Genomic DNA, 20,167 nt, shown 5'->3' with positions numbered 1-20,167 from the left:
TTTGGGGGGATTGGCTTATTTCACTCAGTGTGATAGTCTCCCAAGCCACCCATTTACTAGCAAATGTCATAAAGTCATTCTTCTTTATGGTTGAGTAATATTCCATAGCGTATATATACCACATTTTCTTTATCCATTCATCTATTGAAGGGTACTGAGATTGGTTCCATACCTTAGCTATTGTGAATTGAGCTGCTATAAATATTTTTGTGGCTGTATCAATATATCATGCTGATTTTAACTCCTTTAGATATATTTCAAGGAGTGGGATAACTGGGTCAAATGGGGTTCCATTCCTAGCTTTTTGAGTACTCTCTATACTGCTTTCCAGAGAGGCTGCACCAATTTGCAGTCTGACCAGCAATACATGAGTGTACGTTTTCCCCCCACATCCTCGCCAACATTTGTTGTTACCTGTATTCTTGATCATTGCCATTCTGACTGGAGTGAGATGAAATCACAGTGTAGTTTAAATTTGTATTTCTCCAATTCTTAGAGATGTATGACATTTTTTCATTTGTTGATAGTTTGGATTTCTTAATCTGAGAACTGTCTGTTTAGTTCATTTGCCCATTTATTGATTGGGTTACTTGCTTTTTTGGTGTTAAGTTTTTTGAGTTCTTTGTATATCCTGGATATTAATGCCCTATCTTAGGAGCAAGTTGCAAAGATTTTCTCCCATTCTGTAGACTCTCTCTTCATGCTCTTGATTATTTCCTTTGAGGTGAAGAAGCTTTATAATTTGATGCCATCCCATTTTTTTTGAGAAGACAGAACATGTCTTTTAAATGCAAACATCATCCAGAACAATGTTTGCTAAACACTAAGTTTGCCAAATATAGCAGGTGATTACGGAAAAGAACTAAAGCATTAATCTTAAATATTAATTTGTATCTCCAAATTTTACACAATGTTCTACTACATTTCATTTTTTTTTTAGTGATATACGACAGTAGAATGTATTTTGACATTATACGTACATACATTCCCATTCTTGTGGTTATACATGATGTGGAGTTACAACCAGTAGTGTATTCATATCAGTTGTGTCTGATTCATTGTATGGTCTTTCCTATTCCCATCCCCTTTGTCTAATACAATAAATTTTTATTCTTCCCTCCCTTATTGTATGCTAGCATCTGTGTATAAGAGACAATATTTGGCTTTTAGTTTGGGGGGATTGATTTATTTCACTTAGCATGATAGTCTCCAGTTCCATTCATTTACTAGCAAACACCATAATCTCATTCATTTTTATGGCTGAGTAATATTCCATTGTGTATAAATACCACATTTTCTTTATCCACTCATCTGTTGAAAGGTGTCATCCCATGTAGGGTTTTTTTTTTTTAAATATTTTTTTTATTTATACATGGACACAATATCTTTATTTTTTTTTATTTATTTTTATGTGGTACTGAGGATCGAACCCAGTGCTTCATATTGCGAGGCAAGCACTCTGCCACTGAGCCACAACCCCAGCCCCTATGTAGGGATTTTTTATTTTACTTCTTGTGCTTTAGGAATCTTGTTAAGGAAGTCAGTTCCTGAGCTGACATGTTGGAGTGTTGGGCCTATATTTTCTTTTAGCAGTGCAGGGTTTCTCATCTAATTCCTAGGCCTTTGATCCACTTTGAGTTGAGTTTTGTGCGGGGTGAGAAATAAGGGTTAAATTTCATTCTATAGCATATGGATTTCCAGTTTTCCCGTATATGTGTTCTTTTAAAATCTGCTTTTTCATGCAAAATATTTTATGAAAACATTTCTATGTAAAGAAACACAGAAATGGAATGTAAGCTGGGCCTTTGTATTATTTACCATTAATATGTTTACTTGTAGAACAGCATCTGTCACATAGGATGTCCTCAAATATTTTCTGAATGATAAAATGAATAAATTAGATCACCATTTTCAATGACTAAATAGTCTTATGCACTCAATGTTTGTTGAATGATAAAATGAAAAACATATACTGTCATTTTCAAAAGGTGATTAAAGGGATATACTTAGATAAATTAGAAATTTAGGTGATTTCCAACTTTGTGCTATTATAAATGCATTTTTATGATTATATCCTTTAGAATAAATTTCTAGAAGTGTATGTGCTGACTTTTAAAAAATGAACATTTTAAACAATATTTATTGTCAAACTATCCTTTAGAAAAATGTGCCATTTTATACCTTCTCTAATAATGGATGAGTTTGTATGCCTCTTTCTCACAAGCTCAACAAACAGTGGATATTGCCAATATTTTCTTCTGTGCCAGTCTTCATGTCTTTGGTTAACAGGGAGGCTGAATACCTTTGAATGCTTTTGTTTATTTGTAATTTTTTTTTTGGGGGGGGGATTGCATACTAACACTCTTCACCCAAATTTCTATTAAGAGTATTTACCTTTTTTCTGATTTGTTTTTATAACTTATATCTTAACTTTTATCTCCCAATTTGTCTTCTAATCTTATTTTTTGCCATTTAAAAGTTTAAAATTTTTATTTAGTGAAGCTACGTGCTCTTTTTGTTAATAAATTTGACACTGTTCGTTTTAAGTATTTGATATTAAACTAAATGAAAGTTATTTTCATGAGATTCTTTTTCTCTTATCATAACTTTCTTCAGATTACCGTGTTCCATTTAACTACTTGATAAGAATAAAAATGAAAGATATGTTTGATATTATTTTTATAATAAAGAAGAAAAATTATTGCTACATTTGTTTTTGAAACAGAGTCTCCCTATGTTGCTCAGGCTGGTCTTGGATTCCTGACCTCAAGCCATCCTTCCACCTCATCCTTCAAAGCATCTGGGACTGAGGTGCACAGACCCACTGCCACAGTATCAATGTGACTAACATTTACTTTATGACACGTGCTGTGTTCTACATGTTTTTCAATGGTATTCTGTGATGTAAAGTATATTACACTCTTTATTTTACATACACCACATAGAATTCCTGATTTATTCAATAAACGATGATTATTAATAATAAAGCAACATGCTGGCTAAGGGATATGTGCTTATAAACATGGATGAAGAGTCAGATGGGCTCTCTCTCTCTCTCTCTCTCTCTCTCTCTCTCTCTCTCTCTCTCTCTCTCTTTATACTGGGGATTGAACACAGAGCTGCTTTACCACTAAGCTACATCCCCAGCCCTCTTTACTTTTTTAAATTTTGAGACAGGGTCTTGCTAAGTTGCTGAGGGTGGCCTTGAACTTGTGATTCTATCTTTAAGGATCTCTATCCATCAAAGATGGCAGATGCAGAAACTTACAGGACAATAAAAAGCATGCTTTATGAGAAGGGGGAACATTACTGCAGCAGATGTAAGCTATTTGCGTAGCTAGGAGAGTTAAGGAAGACTTCACATAGAAGAGGCAATATTTGAAATGAATCTTGGGGAATTCAAAAGTAAATCTGAAACCTCTGAACAAAGACTTAAAAGCCACTAAAATCTGTATTCCATAACTTATCTCTATATTCCCTCAGTGAAAATTCTTCTACAAATTCACACATACCACATACCTTTTCAAAGTACGATTCAATCCCAAAGAAGTCTTGTCTTACCTTTCCCAATTTTTCGTCATCTGTGCTTGAGGATTTTATTTTCTTATTATATTCTTGTCTTCTCTCTAACACACTCATAATTTTTTCATCAGTTAAATTCTTCCTAAACTCACAGAATTGTGGCCAAAATTTAAACAGAACCCCAAAAATTGTCATCTGTGTAAAAAAACAAAGTATGTCTCAGATTACAATTTTATATAAATGCATCAATTTAAACTCTAATTCACCATAATAATGGATTAACTATTCTGTCTTTAATATGCACCATGTTTCCTTCAACTTATTGTCTCCAGACTTCTTAGTACAGTTTAGCTCAGCACATGCTTATCATCAATGTTCTTTTTATTACCAATGAGAATTCTTTCTTTAGAAAAAATACACACACACACACACACACACACAGACCAAATACACTTAAAAGTCACTTTATTCTTATGTTTCCCTAACCAATTGATTGTATTAATAAAGAATCCATTAGGTCTTTTTAAATAAGAAATTTATGTTTTCTTTTAAAACATATACTAGTTGATCTGCTACACACTGCTGTTCTACACAAGTATTCCAAGTATTCAGTTCATCAAGGGAAACTCCCCCACCCCCTTTTCTTTCTTTTAGAGAAAGGAAATACCATTTTGCCTCTGGAAAAGCTCTTAAACAAAGCTGCAGATCTAAGAATAAATCTTGAGTAACTTTTAAATGATATAATCTTTCTTTTATGTGAGAGCAAGAAAAGTAACATTTAGAAAGCAGAATGGTATCCTAGACAAATGCTTTCTATAAGGACACTTTACATTAAGTGATTAATTGTGATATTTACAGAGATAAGAATAGTTGCTCTAATTCCCATGCCAAGTTTTTCCATTAGTTCCAGAGGCATACATTACTTCCAAGAAGGTAGGACTTGCCACATCAAATCAAGCCCAACATCGTATGGCTAGGAATGGCCTTTACCTAATGCCCTAAGAAAAATGAACCATCCCATTAGGCACCAAGCCAACTCTTAAGGGAAAAGAAGATTTTTTTATTTTTTTTACAAAGTAAATACTTCATGGTCAACAGTCCTGAATCGGCATATTTCATTGCTCCACTTTTCCATACATGAATGTGATTCATAATTATAAAATCATTCACCCTTTTTAAAGGACAGTTTTGTGACTGAATTCCATAGACTCCTGGGAATGTGATCATAAAATCTAGAGATATTTTATTTGATGAAATGCATGCTTTGAAGAAAATTTCATTTATATTTATCTGCCACTCATTTAATTAGGTAATCCCCTTGTCAATATACTGGTATCACAGTAGCTATATGAACTTTAATTTAATTACTCCTTCTTCTCTGTTCACCAATTTTTGTGCCTACTTCTCCATTCTCTCTCCAAAATCTTAATCATTCCCATCTCTCAAATGAAAGTATCTCCATGTAGAAGGCTCTCTAGTAAGTTCACCCAATTAGGACATAATGTTTTACTAGAAGTCATAAAAGCTCAATATTTCCAAAAGATGCAATTAAGATTTTAGGTTAATGCCTATAATTAATAAATGGAATCTGTACCTCCAGAAGGTTAAAAGAAAACCAAATTGTGGGGTAAAGAAAATAATAACTACAGAACTACTCTGCTCAATGCTAGTAGATGAGCAATGGTTTTAGTATGAATCAAAGGATCAGTGAAAACTTGGCTGATGATGAAATTTTCCAGCCACTGGGCATGGGCAGGAGGGGTCGTCACAGGTACACTGATGGCCATGCTAAACAGCAGAGTCTTATTTACTACTCAGTCCTTTTGCTCAACTCTGCTGTCATTTCCAATATGATCTTATTCTTCACTGTCATGCCAGATCTTGTCTCACATCGTTCATTCATAAAGTCAAAAAATGTGCCAAGCATTTGGGCCACAAAGGTAAGAAAGAAACATTCCTTGTCCTCAAAAGGCTTACAGCCTAATGGGAAAGTCAGACATGAGGATAGTCACTTGTAGTTTAGTGTGATAAGGGCTCTGACAGGGACAGATACAGGAAGAAAAGAGGATACAGCACAATGCTCAGGAGAGAAGACAGTAAGAGCCATTTCAGGAAGACCCCGGGAGAGATGGCAGGAAGCGGTAAGAGATGGAGCCAGGCAGGTATGGAGGATGTGGACTTCATTCTGAGGGCAGTGGAGAGAACAACGGAAACATTTTAAGCAGAGAGGTGACATGATCAGACATATTTTAGAAAGATAACTCTGTTTGCAGATTGAGTTGAAAGGACTAGAGAGAGCCCAGAGGCAGGGGGTTTTGGTAATTTGATGTGAGACTTGTTACATATCTGAAGTGTGGTACAGTTTAAGAAAATATAGGTAGAGTGACAGCTGACAAGGAGACAAATGGACACATCTGAGGAAGGGATTAGCTGAGGGAGTAACAAAATGAAGGAGAGGGAAGACATGAAGATGGCAACCAGATACTAGCTGTATACCTGGGGAGGGATAGGTGGTATGCCATTCTCTGAGCTTCCTTGGGAACAACAGAAGGAATAACAGATTCAAAGGGATGAGGCCCCCAAATAAAGATCCTGTATTTTCAGAGGCTTCAAACTCTATATTTAAGCTATTGCTAGGACTCCATTTTAGGACATCAGACAGAAGTCACAGGCCAGAGGTCACCAATAAAGCTCACTGGCTGCAATTCCTGAAGAGTGTGCCAGAACCAGCCAGTGTCCCTAGCTCCAGATCTCTAACACCAGGCTCAAGGTCTTTGAAATAGACTGGCAAGTCCTGTCTGGGTTTGTCAGTACCCCGAGGCGAGGCCAAGCTTTCTCTAAGACCTCTTCATTAACAGATGCTCTGATTCTGGCACCCTGTTTTCTCTATTTCTCTCTAGCACATCCTCAATCATGCCTCTCTATATTTTTGCCTGTTTTAATGCATATTTTGGATTGTGAGTCCACTTTCAATCCCTTAGAGGACTTAGAACACAGCTGGCTTACAAATGAAAGTTAAGGAATAATGGCCTTTTTCCATGCTCAAGGGCAATCATACTCTAAATCTCTGTTTCATATCACTTAATTCATGACATGGCCTTCCCTATTACCCCTATTATAATTTATTTTTCTTAATCATTTTTTAAGAACAACATCACTAAAAGGCTTTTCAAAATGCAAATAAATTATGTTCACCAAGTCAATGTTTTCTATTATTTATCTTAAAAAGAAGTAACTTGAGCAGGTTAACAGACATGATTTTCCTTTCATGAGTTTGTGTACTTTATGTTGGTTGAATACTTAAATCTCCTCTCACTTATTTTATGAGCTATGTGAATATTCCAATCTTTAAAAATATACAAATCTTGGGACACACATATTTTACACATTTTTGAGGTAGCAGATATTTTAAAAAGAAATATGAATGGTGGGAAAGGAAGGAGGAATTAGCTGGAGTTTTTTTAGTAAATTAGAAATAAAAATGGTAACTACGGAAAGTCAAAGCGTATTATTTAGTTTTATTTGCTATATCTTATCACCAACAAAATAGCACGTGACTTACTATTTTCTTATATTTAAATGGCACGGCAAACTAATTTAAACTAAATTTAAAAATCCCAGTACTCAGAAGATTGAAATCTTGCCAAATATGAATAATGTAAAGGCTTTAAAAGAATATCTTGATTGTCAATGTATATTTTAAATATTTTTTTTAGTTTTCAATGGACCTGTATTTTATTTATTTATATGCAGTGCTGAGAATCAAACCCAGTGCCTTGCACATGCTAGGCAAGTGCTCTACCACTGAGCCAGAACCCCAGCCCTGTTAATGTATTTTAAAATATGCTTAGCCACATGCCCTGATCTCTTACCTGTGCCTCTCTAAATATATATGGTCCTAACTCCTTCCTGTGTTCAATAATCTTCTGGGCTTGCTCTACTGGAATGTCAATTTGCAAAGCTGGTGGAATGTAAGAATTAATGAAGCAGTTGATGATAGTTGTGATCTTTTTCTGGATGACAGACTCATCACAATGGGAATGGCACAAGTCCTAAACAAGGAGGAGGAAAGGAAAGACAAAATAATATGTGATTAATGCATTACTAAAACACTTTCGTAGACCTATGTCTGCAAGGTATTTCATTTTAACTTCAGGTTAAGAGGGCACCAGAACATGTCAAGGCTATCTTAAATAAATAAATAAATAAATAAATAAACATAGCTTTTCTTTCTGTTGGATTTGAAGAACCTAAAACTAATACATGCACCTTATATAGGTACAGATTTCATTTAATACAGATCACTTGTTTATCCAGGCAAAGAAACAGCTTTAATGCCTGCTTTGACTCATTTAATGACTATATATTGAGAGCCTGCTACCTACCAGACACAGAGCTGAGACTCCAGACACAGCTCATGCCCTTGGAGGTTTCAATCTCTACTGCAGAAATGTGAAAACATGTTACTTAAATTCAGGATAGCTAGTTATGGTATGTTATGGTAGAGGTATATAGAAGATCCGTGCAGCATATCAAGAATGGGCATCTAACTCAGGCTACAGGTAGATGCAATAGCTTTCCCCACCAGGCTGCTTTTTCACCAAATTGACTTGGGCTTAAAAAGGTTAGTGAAGAAAGTGGGCCTGCTGGTGGTGAAAAGGAATGGCATTATATATCGTTTAGTATGTATATTGTTCCAATTACCCCATCATATTATCCTCTTCATAAAAAACATAAAAGTAATACCATCTCTTAAACTGACCCAGTTTTTAAGTCACAAATAAAGGGATATTCTTTTTCTTAATAAAGAGATAACTTAGTCTGAATTATAGCATTTTCCAGCCACAGACATTAGCTGAAATGTTTCCTTCTGGTAAGTTCTCCAGGACTCCAAGAAAGACATCCATCCTACCTACTTCCATAACATCCTGGGCTTCCCTTGCTGTTGCGCTAATGACACACTTGTTATTGCCTTATCTACCATCATCTGAACCTCTATTGACATCATGAGTTTGGAGAGAGAAGATTATTTTGATCATGGTTGAATCCTCAGGATATATAACCTGGCCCCAGGTAGGGGCTCAATAAGCTATTTTTAATTTATTTTTCTGCTACTAGAATGAATTTAGTGAGGGTTCTACCACTGAGCTGCATCCCCAGTCCTTGTGATTTTTTTGAGACAGGTCTCACTAAGTTGCTTAGGGCCTCACTAAATTGCCAAGGTTGGCCTTGAACTTGCGCTCCTCCTGAGTTGCAGGGATTACAGGTGTGCGCCACTAGGTCCAGCCAGACATTGTTTTCTAATCAGTTGAAAACAAACAAGTTTGAAAACTTCTAATTCTAGGTCAGAAATTACCTAATATTTATTAAGTGTCCAGTACCTATCAGTCATTGTATTAGCTGTCTTACACATAATATGAAAGAAAAATTCTTGTACCAGTCATGTAAAATTTATGTATGGTTTGGCAAAAGTTATGTGTGAAAAAGCTTAATATAAAACATTATATTGTAACAATGGTTAGCATTTCTATTTAATTTAGCATCACCTTAGAAAAAACATATTTAAATGGCATTTGTTACATTATGGGATGCATTATTTGCCATTACTAGTGGGCTTATCATATAGAAGAATTTTTTGATTGGGCCTGATTTTTTTCCTAATTGTCCCACCCTGTCATGCCACTAGCCTAGTTAACTGTCACCTATTATAGAGGTCTTGTTAAGTATGTTTCCTTCTAGTACGTTCTCCAAGACTCCAAGAGAGACATCCATCCTGCCTACTTCCCTAGCATCCTGGGCTTCCCCTACTGCTGTTGCCCTAATGACATACTTATTATTGCTTTGTCTGCCATCGTCTGAACCTCTCTTGATATCATGAGTTTGAAGAGAGATTATTTTGATCATGGTTGAACCCTCAGGATATAGAACCTGGCCCCTGGTAGGGGTTCAATAAATATTTGTTAGATGAAAATGTCCTTCTAATCTTTTCTGTATAAACACACACACACACATTTTAGATCAAATCATACTGTTTTCTAGTAGCTACTTTAGAATAAATCAATGATATAAACATGTTTTTCCATCATTGATGATTCTCCCACAGCATGATTTTTACTGACACAAAGTATTCTGTTGTGGAGATGTTTCATAATTGTAACCAGTGTCCTCTTGTTGCACATCTGGTTCTTTCTGATTTTTTCACAATACAGAATAACATCTGATTAAGCTTATTCCAGCCAGCTCTTTAAATATTACCGTAATCATTACTAGGAGACAGTGTTACTTTGAGGTTAAGAACTTAGGCTTTCCCATTGGAATGACTTGTTTCAAATTCTTGCTCTATAATTTAACTAGCTGGTGATGTTGGGAGTTTAACTTTTTGTGTGTGTGCTTTAGTTTTCTCATCTGTAAAATGGTGAAAATATCCTTGAACTCATAGGATACTTGTGAAGAATAAATTCATTATTACATGAAAAGCATTAAGACAATATCTGCCAGACAATAAATGTTTAGCAGAGTAAGCCCCATAAGATGAGCTCAGTGAAGGCTTTGCCCAGTGGAGCCCCTTCCAGCCGGCAAGTTCCCTCAGGACCCAGTACAAGGGCCACCACTCCTGCTGAGATCTCCCTGCCCCACCACCCCAGCATTACCTCTGTGCTACACCTATACCTACTCAAACCCTGCCAACACACTGTGCTCACCTTTCCAGACACAAAAGAGATGTTTCTCAGAGGAATGGATTTATTCCCATAGCGTGATTTCTAATTTTATAGTGTATTTTAAAATATAGCCACCGAGTACTCTTAAGTCCTTCATGCCATACTGCAGAAAAGATACTAAAATGGAGACTAAGGGCAGCCACAACACTAAGAGTGGCTTCTATGAGTCCATGCTCTTTTTAAATATTTTTTTATAAGGTTTACCTCATTCTTCTTGTCCTATCAGTCTTGGGCTTATTCATGTTCATATTCACTTTAAGATGATTCTGCCCACCCTGCTCAAAAATTGTCTGTTGTGGAAAGCAAACTCTACCTCCTTTCTAATTCTCAAAAATTTTATTTTGGTATGATTGTTGGGAAACATTGTGAAAAAACTTCTCAAAAAAAATTTTTTTTTCTGTTACAACCTAAACTGAGAATAGTACAAAACCAGAAAAAGGTAGAAAAAAGTTTCATGGTATGTTGGAGAAAGCATGAATTTTATTGAACAAATATTATGCAACTGTATTAGTGTTGCATAATACAAACTTACATTATAGACCAACTGAAAACACTGTACTCTTGAATTCTAGTTCGATTTTTATTCCCCACTCTTACAATGAGATAAAATAGGCTGATTACAAGAAAATAAGCCTACACCCCTGGGAGCATTTAAACAGAGGCTAGATACCTCTTAAGTATTTTTAGACAACATTTCTCTGTTCAAGTCTAGACAATATAATATATGATTCCATTAAACACTTTAATCTGCAAATAAACTATCTGTGTGTCTAACCCCTTATTCTCTTATTTATTTTGTTAAGAATTTGGCCTTTCTTTCTAATAGAAAAACCTTTCTCATCTGTGGTTTATCTATAAAGCGGAATCTCTGATTACAATTGTTATAAATTTAGTTGGGAGGAATTCTTATAAAGAGGTATTGGCTATATGGATATCTTAAGGGAAAAAATGTGTATGGCACGCTTATATATATACATATGTAAGATAGAAAAATTCAGTTAAAACTCTCTCCAGGAAGGTACTTGTTCTATGATCATAATACATGTTAATGCCTTAGAAAAACCTATTACTACCATTTTAGGACTTACTCTTCACGATATAATAGTAAGTGTATCTAGACAACGAGTAATAAGCATCTCAGTATTTAAAATTGGGAATGAAGAAGATGGCAAAATTGAGATCTTATACAAATCTTGTCTAGAGAGTTATAGTTAGGAATTTGATATGTTAATGCATTTCCTCCTCACAAAAGAAGTGGCTTTTCCTCAGCTTCCAATACGATACCTTATATTTTTGTACTTCTTGCCAAAAGAGCACCCCGTTTTCTAGTAAATCTCCTTTTAGAGCCACAAAACGTTGGAACTGTCTTGCAGTAACTGGATTCAACAATGCTTTACGAAAAGCAATAATATCACTCCATGAAGAAATCCATTTACTCTCCACTGGCTGTGCAAAACAGAATACAGAAAATTAACTGTGCTCTAAAAAGTAGAAAAGTCACCAAGTAGGCTAAATTACTGACTTTTATCTCCTTTAATTTTGGCTGTTGAAATTCATGTCATGTATACCATAGAACTGGACAACTCCCCTCCCCCGCTCTCTTGTCTCCTGTATATTTTTATGGCATCATGTTTTTTAAAGGTAGAGGGAAAAGGAAATGACTAGTTGACTTAGAACACATGGCTACATAGAGAATGTTAAAACACTGCAACTTGGCAACCCTACCTGTCGGCGGGTGGTAAGAGTTTGGCACTCAAACACAACATGATAATCTTAATGTCATGATTAGATATTACTCCATTATTTATTTTACTATTACATAATTCTCCTGCCTTTTAAAAAGTAAAAGCAGTGTAACACTTAAGAGTTTCTAATTTTTTAAAGATATCAATTAATTGAACTTCACTATAATTGTATCCTGAAAGCTCATGGTTTTAGGCAGAACATCTTCGTATTATTTTAATAATACATTATGATTAATAATCAATAATTATAAAAACAAGTAGTAAGTAACTTTTTTAAAATAATAAAGTTTCTCTGCTGAGGATTTGCACCATGCAACATGAAATCCAGAGGCACCCATGGTGCTTCAGTAATGCTGAAGGGCATTTTTAACCTACATGTATTTTATATCTTCACAATTTTGAAATGTAACATGTCTCCTCCTTTTATTTTGATTATTTAAAATCACACATTCAATTCCCTTTATCCTCTCAGATTAAAAACATAAGAAATGGATTTTATTGAATTTGATGAATAGATTTTAATTTTATTGAAGTTCCCCAGAGTTGATCGTCGTGTACAACCATACAAGAAAGCATCATTCCCAAGGCACCATTTTAGATGGACTTACAGATTATATTAATGATTAAATTACAAGAAAAATATTTATCACTGACAAGGCACAAAATAAATTCCTTGGGAGAAAAAATCGTATATGATCATCAATACAAATGTTTAACAGAGTTACATAAAGTGCCGTGGGAATACAAAGGAAAGAATAACTAATTCTGCATGGAAAAGTGAAGCCTTTAGAGAGCAGGGCTTGAAGATGACATCTGAGTTGGAACTGAGGGGTGAACACATTTCCAGGCAGTCTGGATGGGTGGTGGTGCCATTAACCCAGATAAAGTGCATAGATGTCTATCACTGCTTTAGTGAGGCACATGCCATGGTCTCTGGACAAAAACTTAAGTCCCTTACCATCTGGTCCATATTAAAATTATAGCCCCATAAATAGAAACAACTATGGATTAGACTGGGATGTTTATTTAAAACCCACTCAACAAATACTGTTTTAAGACCTGCTTCTTAAGATACTAAAACTTAGTAATTTAACTAAAACCCATAATTTAACTAAATAGAAAATAATATAATATATAAGGCACAATAACATAAAATATAAGCTCATTCTATTTAGTATTCCAACTAAAAACACAGAAAAAAAAAATCAAACATTTAAAAAAATTATTTCCGTTCAAGAGGAAATCCAGGAAAGAGCATCCTAACATACACATGCATTCCTCTAACATTTGATTAAATTTTTATCTTTGTTGGTTTGCAGGAGATCACCTGGGCCTAGTGTGGCCTTCTATCATGACCTGCAGAAGAATAAATACACATAAACTTGTAGGCTCAAAGGGATGACGACTATGTTCATGATGCTTATAAATCGCAAAATGGGCAATTACTAGTAAGGTATCATTAGAGTGGGTTTAATAATCACTGAAATGATAGTATCTTAATTCTTTTAAAGCTAAACTTATTCTAAATAAAGGGGATAATGTAAAATGTCTAAACTTGCTGATCCCGTTGCATAGTATTCTTTTTGTATAATCTACTCTCAAAAATAAATAAACTACCATATGCTGGAAAGAATAGCTTGTCTCAATAAATCCATCACAATCAGAATATATGTATATATATATATATATGTGTGTGTGTGTGTATGTACACATATATATATGTGTGTACATATATGTATATATGTATGTGTTTTATATATACATATATATGTATGTATATGTTCATATACAAATACACACACACACACACAGAGTATGTGTGTGGGGACCAAACCCAGGGCCTTGTGCAAAAACAAAACAAAATAAAACATCATAATTAAAGGACACACTTCTATGGTCGTGGTCAAGGAATTCTTAAGAAGAGAGCTCTGGCAGAGTCACACTTGTGCCAAACTTCCATCTGCTAAGTAAGAACAGTTATCAGCAATCGGTTGGTGGTTCAGAAAGCAGTGTCTTTGATGAAGGTTTTTGAACATGAAGAGGAAGGAAAAATAATACTTTAGACGGAGTGGAACTTAGAAGAGGAGGAATATAATGATCACTTGCCTTCCAGATCCCGATTTTCCTTTCATGCTTCTGTAGTAAAAGCTCATCTGCTATGTCTTTCATCTGTACCTAAAAACAAAACCAACGATTTTATCCCCCTTATTCAGAATGTCCAGCTTTGAGATTATTTACCAATTTAATAGCTTAAAAAATGAGGCAAAGGTCAAGTTGGATAAGAGATGGAGTCATTCAGGCGGAAGAGGATCAATTAGAAATAAAAGCCCTGTAGTCAGGTTTCTAGGTGAGCCACTCATTCTCAGAACAGTTTCCTTATCTGCAAAATAGAGATTACACCCAACCACAATCCCCTAAATGCAGATGATTATTTTATTTTGGCTCACATAAAAACTGAGTTTGGAGTGATAATTTTAGCTCCTCAGATTTTTGTGCTATTTCCTAACCATGTACTTTTCAACAATTAATTTTAGAAGAGTCCAAAAGTTACTCCTAACACAGAGAAAAACACAGTAGATCCCTTCAGCCTTCCCTATCCATTGGTTATTCATCCATGGATTCAACCAACCTCAGATTGAAAATATTCAGAAAAAAATTATATATGTACTGAATAAGCATAGACTTTTTCCTTTTTATTCCCCACAATACAGTATGACAACTATTTACAAAGTATTTACATTACCTTAGAATGTTTTAAAAGTAATTAGTGGTGAATTAAAATCTACTGGAGGATTGGGTTATATGCAAATGCTACATCATTTTATATGAGGGACTTGAGCATCAGCAGATTTTTGGTATCCAAGGGGGTCCTGGAAATAGTACTTCATGGATACTAAGAGACAACTGTGTTTTTTGGGATTATTGTCTCTATATAATATTTTCCCTTTCTGGGAATTGCTCCTGTCAAATCTGTGCTCTTTCTCCCTACCTCCCTACCCATAGCAGATAGATCCAAGAGTAGATCTAGAGAAACAAGGACTAGGACCAGTTGGGCTAAACTGTTTAAACCCCAAGGCCTTGTGCATGCTAAGTAAGTACTCTACCACTGAGTTACATCCTCAGGCCCAAGTCTTTTTAATAGCCACACTTTGGAGAAAAGATCTGAGAACTCTTGAGGGTTCCTGGGGCTGTCCTCACCTACATTTTTTGTGAAGGTTGGGTGTTAACTCTTTCCCTAAGTTGTGCGATGCACCAGCACCATTTGATAATAAATTCTCACCCCTCCTTTCTGTCTTTGGCTTAAGGTTGCCAGAATCAGTTTATTTTGCTGACCATCCAAAGAATGCTAAGTCAGGAAATGACTACAAGTTACGATAAAATTACTGTGGTAAACATAATGAGAAAATGTGGTAAATAATATTAGTAAGCCAAATGTCCTTTTTCTTGGCTTTGTATAGTGAATTGGAGTTTCCCCGAAGAAAAGGGAACAAGGAGATTTGAGTTTTCCCAAAGTTTATTTCCAGGAACTTTTTGCCTGAAACAAATTGGCTCTTTTTCTCCATACTATAAATTTTGTGCTCCCAGATGTACTGCTTTTTCCCTAAGTTGCTCTGCTCGAAAGTCTACATTTTCAGATAAGTAGACCTCAAAGTGTTTAATAAATTGAATACAATACAGAGAAAAGCTTTTTCGGGTTCTTCCTGATCAGTATTAATGCCATATGTCTTTTAGTCCAAAATTACATGTTTTCCAACCCTTCTATTATTTTTGTAAAGATCAGTCTTGCCTGCTTTTAGGAATGCTAATGACGTTTTAAGTGATCAAAGTAATACTTGGTCATATAAAATAAAAATAAAACAAAGCAAAAAAAGCTCCACTTTATAAAGTAAAAATCCTGCTTGCTCCTCAAACCCATTCCCAGGAGGCAGGTCCTTTTAGAAGTATAAGTAAAAAGATAGGCAGTGTGTTAGCTTTGCATTGCTGTGACCAAGTGCCTGATGAGAAGGACTTAGAGGTGGGAGAGTTTATTTGGAGCTCACTCTTTCAGAGGTTTCAGTCCACAAATGGCTGACTCCTTTCCTCTGGGCCCAAGGTGAGGCCCACATGGTGGGGGGAGGGCATGGCAGAAGGAAGCTGCTCAGCTCAAGGCAGCCAGAAGCAGAGAGGAGGGGGAAGAGGCCGCAGGGAAGATGCACCCTTCCAGGGCATGCCTCCAGTGACCCACCTCCTCCAGATCAGCCCCATTGGCCTACAATTACCACCCAACTGTAACTGAATAATCCAATCATTTTGCCTCCAACATTCCTGCATTAACAGAGGAGCTTTTGGGGGACACCTCAGATCCAAATCATAATAGGTAGCTAGAATGTTGAATGGAAAGATAAATATATAGACAGACAGATATGTATATATACAGATATAGAGATGGAAATAGATATAATAGAATTATTTGCCATATATTGCTCTGCTTGTTTCAGTCAATAAATAACATATTTCATATCAATACATATAGAAATCTCAAGTTTATATTTCATCTCATTTTTATAATCTTATTTTATATGGTAATCTGAATAGTTTTCCATAGTGTGAAATTATTGTAACTCAACTATTTTCCCCTATGGTATTACAGTGATGTCTATATATCCTTGCCCATTTGTGTGAGGACTTAATAATATTAAAAATAGCAACTATAGGACTGTGGTTGTGGATCAGCAGTAGAGCACTCGCCTAGCACATATAAGGCACTGGGTTCGAGCCTTAGCACCACATAAAAATAAGTAAATAAAATAAAGATATTGTATTCATCTACAACTAAAAAAAAATTTTAAATAGCAACTATATTAATAGGCAACATTTGATGTTTGTTGTATGCTCAGCACCATGCTAAGAAACTAACCATATTAATTTTATTTCATTTTCACAAATACCTTATGAAGCAATTACTATTATTAGTTCTATTTAAAAAGATTTTTGGGGGGTAGTTGTAAATGGACAGAATGCTTTTTTTTTTTTTTTTTATGTGGTGCTGAGGATCAAACATAGTGCCTCACGCATGCTAGGCAAGCACTCTGACACTGAACTACAGCCCCAGCCCCTGTTAGTTCCATTTTTCAAATGAGAAAATTAAATTTGTGAAACTTAAAAGTGGTACAATTAATATGTGGCAGTATTGAGATTAAAATCTTAGAAGTCTGACTCCAGGCTTTGAACCACACAAGTACAGTGGCTGGCTCAGCAGGTTAGCATGTGAGGTTTTGACAGGTACTGTCAATTGCTATTCAAATAATATACAAATTTCCTACCTTAATCTTTTGACGGGCTGCAAACTGCTCACTTGCAAGGAACAATGGCAACCACACATTTTCTAGCCTGTTTAGGACATGCTTCTGAATTTCAATTAGAATAGATGCATCAAGCTGCTCATGGAGAATCTTCCCCCAGCCACCACTTAAATGCATTATCTAAGAAAATAAAAAAATGAAACAGTAACTACAAACTTGTGCTTTGTCAAATAACACTAAGATTCATTCATTCATTCCAAACTATTGCAGTAAACTTGACAGGTACCACAATTTTTCAAAGTTTTTGTTTTCTGGCTATAATGTATAAAGGAATGACAGACAACTCCCTTAATGTCAACCAAGAATGGTTGTTTGTATGGTGGTTGTTCAAGAAGTATGATTTGGCTTACTATAAAATAAAATGTGAAGAACACAGAGGTAGTTTTTTTTTTTTTTTCCCCCCAGTGCTGAGGGATTGGACCTCGGGTTTTCTACATACTAGGCAAGCACTGTACCAGTAAGCCCCATCCCCGGCCCCAGGGGTGGGATTTTTATTCTGTATTATCACAAGCACAGGCATTTTTCCCTCCATGGACACAATATCTTCAATTATAAAATGAGAGCATTCATCTGTTAGCTTTCTAAGTTCTCTTCTAAGCTGAATTTGTAATTCTAGTCAAATCGAGCCATTTCTTTTTTGAAAAAGAAAAATAAATACTCCATTTCCTACAAACTTTGAATGGAGACAGCAGGATGACAATTGTGGTAGTTATATAGGGCGTTGTTTTTTTTTTTTTTTTAAGAGAGAGAGAGAATTTTTAATATTTTTTTTTTCAGTTTTTGGTGGACACAACATCTTTATTTTCTTTTTATGTGGTGCTGAGGATCGAACCCAGCACCCTGTACATGCCAGGCAAGCGCACTACCACTTGAGCCACATCCTCAGCCCATGCAGGGCATTTTAACAAGTCTCAGAAGAAAGTAGGCAACAGGAAGTAGAAAAATGCCATTTTGACAGATAATAGTCTTACATAAGTGGTACCGTTCAAAAACAATTTCTCTGTGGCCCAAATTTTCCTGTAGCATAATTATTGGCCTCAACAACCCACTAATGGCTATTTCCTGTTGTAAATTATCTGTCCTCTACCTGTTTCTGTCTACATACTGCTCAAAATTTCTGGATTGCTGACTGGAACATTCACCCTCTTTATTTAGTTCTCCTTTGATTAGTCATGTTAATAAATTACTAATAAATTACTAATATTGTATTATAAAGAGAAATACTTCTTAGTCCTTTTTTAATAATAAATAATATTATCAAATAATAAACAATCAAATAATAATATTGTTTTTACATAAAAAAAGGAAAAGATTACCCTGCTAATCAAAGAGCAAAGTGCTAAGTAACTGATATTATGACTGGCATGATCTTTATAAAACTTAATATCATTTGGACAGCCTCAAGTATAAAATAAGTAATTAAAAATGTAGGGATGAGGTTGGGTTGTGGCTCAGTGGTAAAGCCACTTGCCTAGCAAGAGTAAGGCTCTGGGTTTGATTCTCAGCACCACATAAAAATAAATTAATAAAAAAGATATTGTGTCAATCTTAACTAAAAATACTTACAAAACAAAACAAAAAAATGTTATGATAAAATGAAGCAGAGTCACTGGAAAAATTCTGCTATGATAGCCATGCAGTCGTATGTACTATGGAAGGTTCACACAGTAGCATCAGATACATGAACCCTCACACGATATAGCACAAACCAAATAGAAAACAAATGTTTTCCATGTACTTATTTCATAGTTGTGCTTATTGAGATACCCAAGCACTTTTGCTAATATGTCCCAGATTTGTATCTCAGGGAACTAACAGCAAGACAGTTTTGTCAAAACTGCTTAATTTTAGAATTTCTTCTCTCTTTTACTCCCAAAGACTTGTTTCTTCCAACCCCTCCAAAGCTACAGCTTCTTTGTTTGGATTACTCTATTCATGAGTGTCTATTCATTTTTCTTTAATTCAATAAATTTAACATTAATCTGAATTTATAAATGTGCACCATTAGGACAGACATCCTTTTAAGCTTCTAAAATACATAATCATATGGTATATATTTGATCTTTAGGTAGTGATGAAGAAGTTACAAACTTCAAACTAAATAAATTATAATACCTAACTTTTTATATTTTAAAGGCATAAAAGTTGAGACATGGGTCCAAAGAAATACTTTTTATTAAGGTATTTGTTTTTAATGTATATAGATTTTGCCTCCCTTTGATTTAGATCACTGAGCATTCATACCCATTGCTGAATCCCAATCTAAGGTGTGTGTTTGCTGTAAGTCTAATAACGCTATTGTTATTAATGAGTTGTGACTAAATCTATAGGACTCTGGTATAACAAAATGGTCAAACCTATGTTCTTAATCAATGAAAATGGTTTCTGGGGACAACTGTAAACAGAATTTTCAAAGATCAATTATGATTGGAATAATAACAATTAAGAGGAAAGAGAGATTAGTTTAATGGTTGACAATGGCTGTCTTCTTGAATGTTGAGAGATGCAGGGAACTTGTCCATCTTGTTCTCCTTTTTGTCCTGAGCACCCAGCACAGTCTGGCATATCAAAGGCACTCATATTTGATGAATGAATGAATGAAGGAGAAATTCAAGTACAATAGGTATAAAGCTGTAATTGTATCCCTAATTTTCTGAGCAATGTCCTTAATATAGACCTACATGAATACAAGTTCTTTTCAACCTGTAAATTACTTTTAGTAACATATTCTTGTAGTATGTACTTGAATGAATTTTAAAGGCATTAATGTATAGAATTGTAAATACCTAAATAAATAAGATACCAAAAGTGTTTAGCATATGCCATAAAAGCAAAACAA

At 35.0% G+C, this 20,167-nt stretch overlaps 1 protein-coding gene across 1 annotated transcript in view; it reads right to left on the bottom strand.

Annotated features, from left to right (window-relative positions):
- The window catches only part of Rgs22 (regulator of G protein signaling 22), a 122,809-nt gene that overhangs the window by 26,645 nt on the left and 75,997 nt on the right, over positions 1-20,167 (bottom strand). The window contains 5 exon segments of the mRNA XM_027946900.2: positions 3,562-3,717; positions 7,395-7,574; positions 11,526-11,687; positions 14,093-14,161; positions 17,290-17,448. Coding sequence (XP_027802701.1) covers positions 3,562-3,717; positions 7,395-7,574; positions 11,526-11,687; positions 14,093-14,161; positions 17,290-17,448 — 726 coding nt within the window.

This window comes from Marmota flaviventris, chromosome 15 (genome assembly GCF_047511675.1).
Source record: "Marmota flaviventris isolate mMarFla1 chromosome 15, mMarFla1.hap1, whole genome shotgun sequence".
Lineage (NCBI taxonomy): Eukaryota > Metazoa > Chordata > Mammalia > Rodentia > Sciuridae > Marmota > Marmota flaviventris.
Note: the sequence above shows the minus strand (reverse complement) of the source record. Positions and strands in the feature narration are given on the sequence as shown.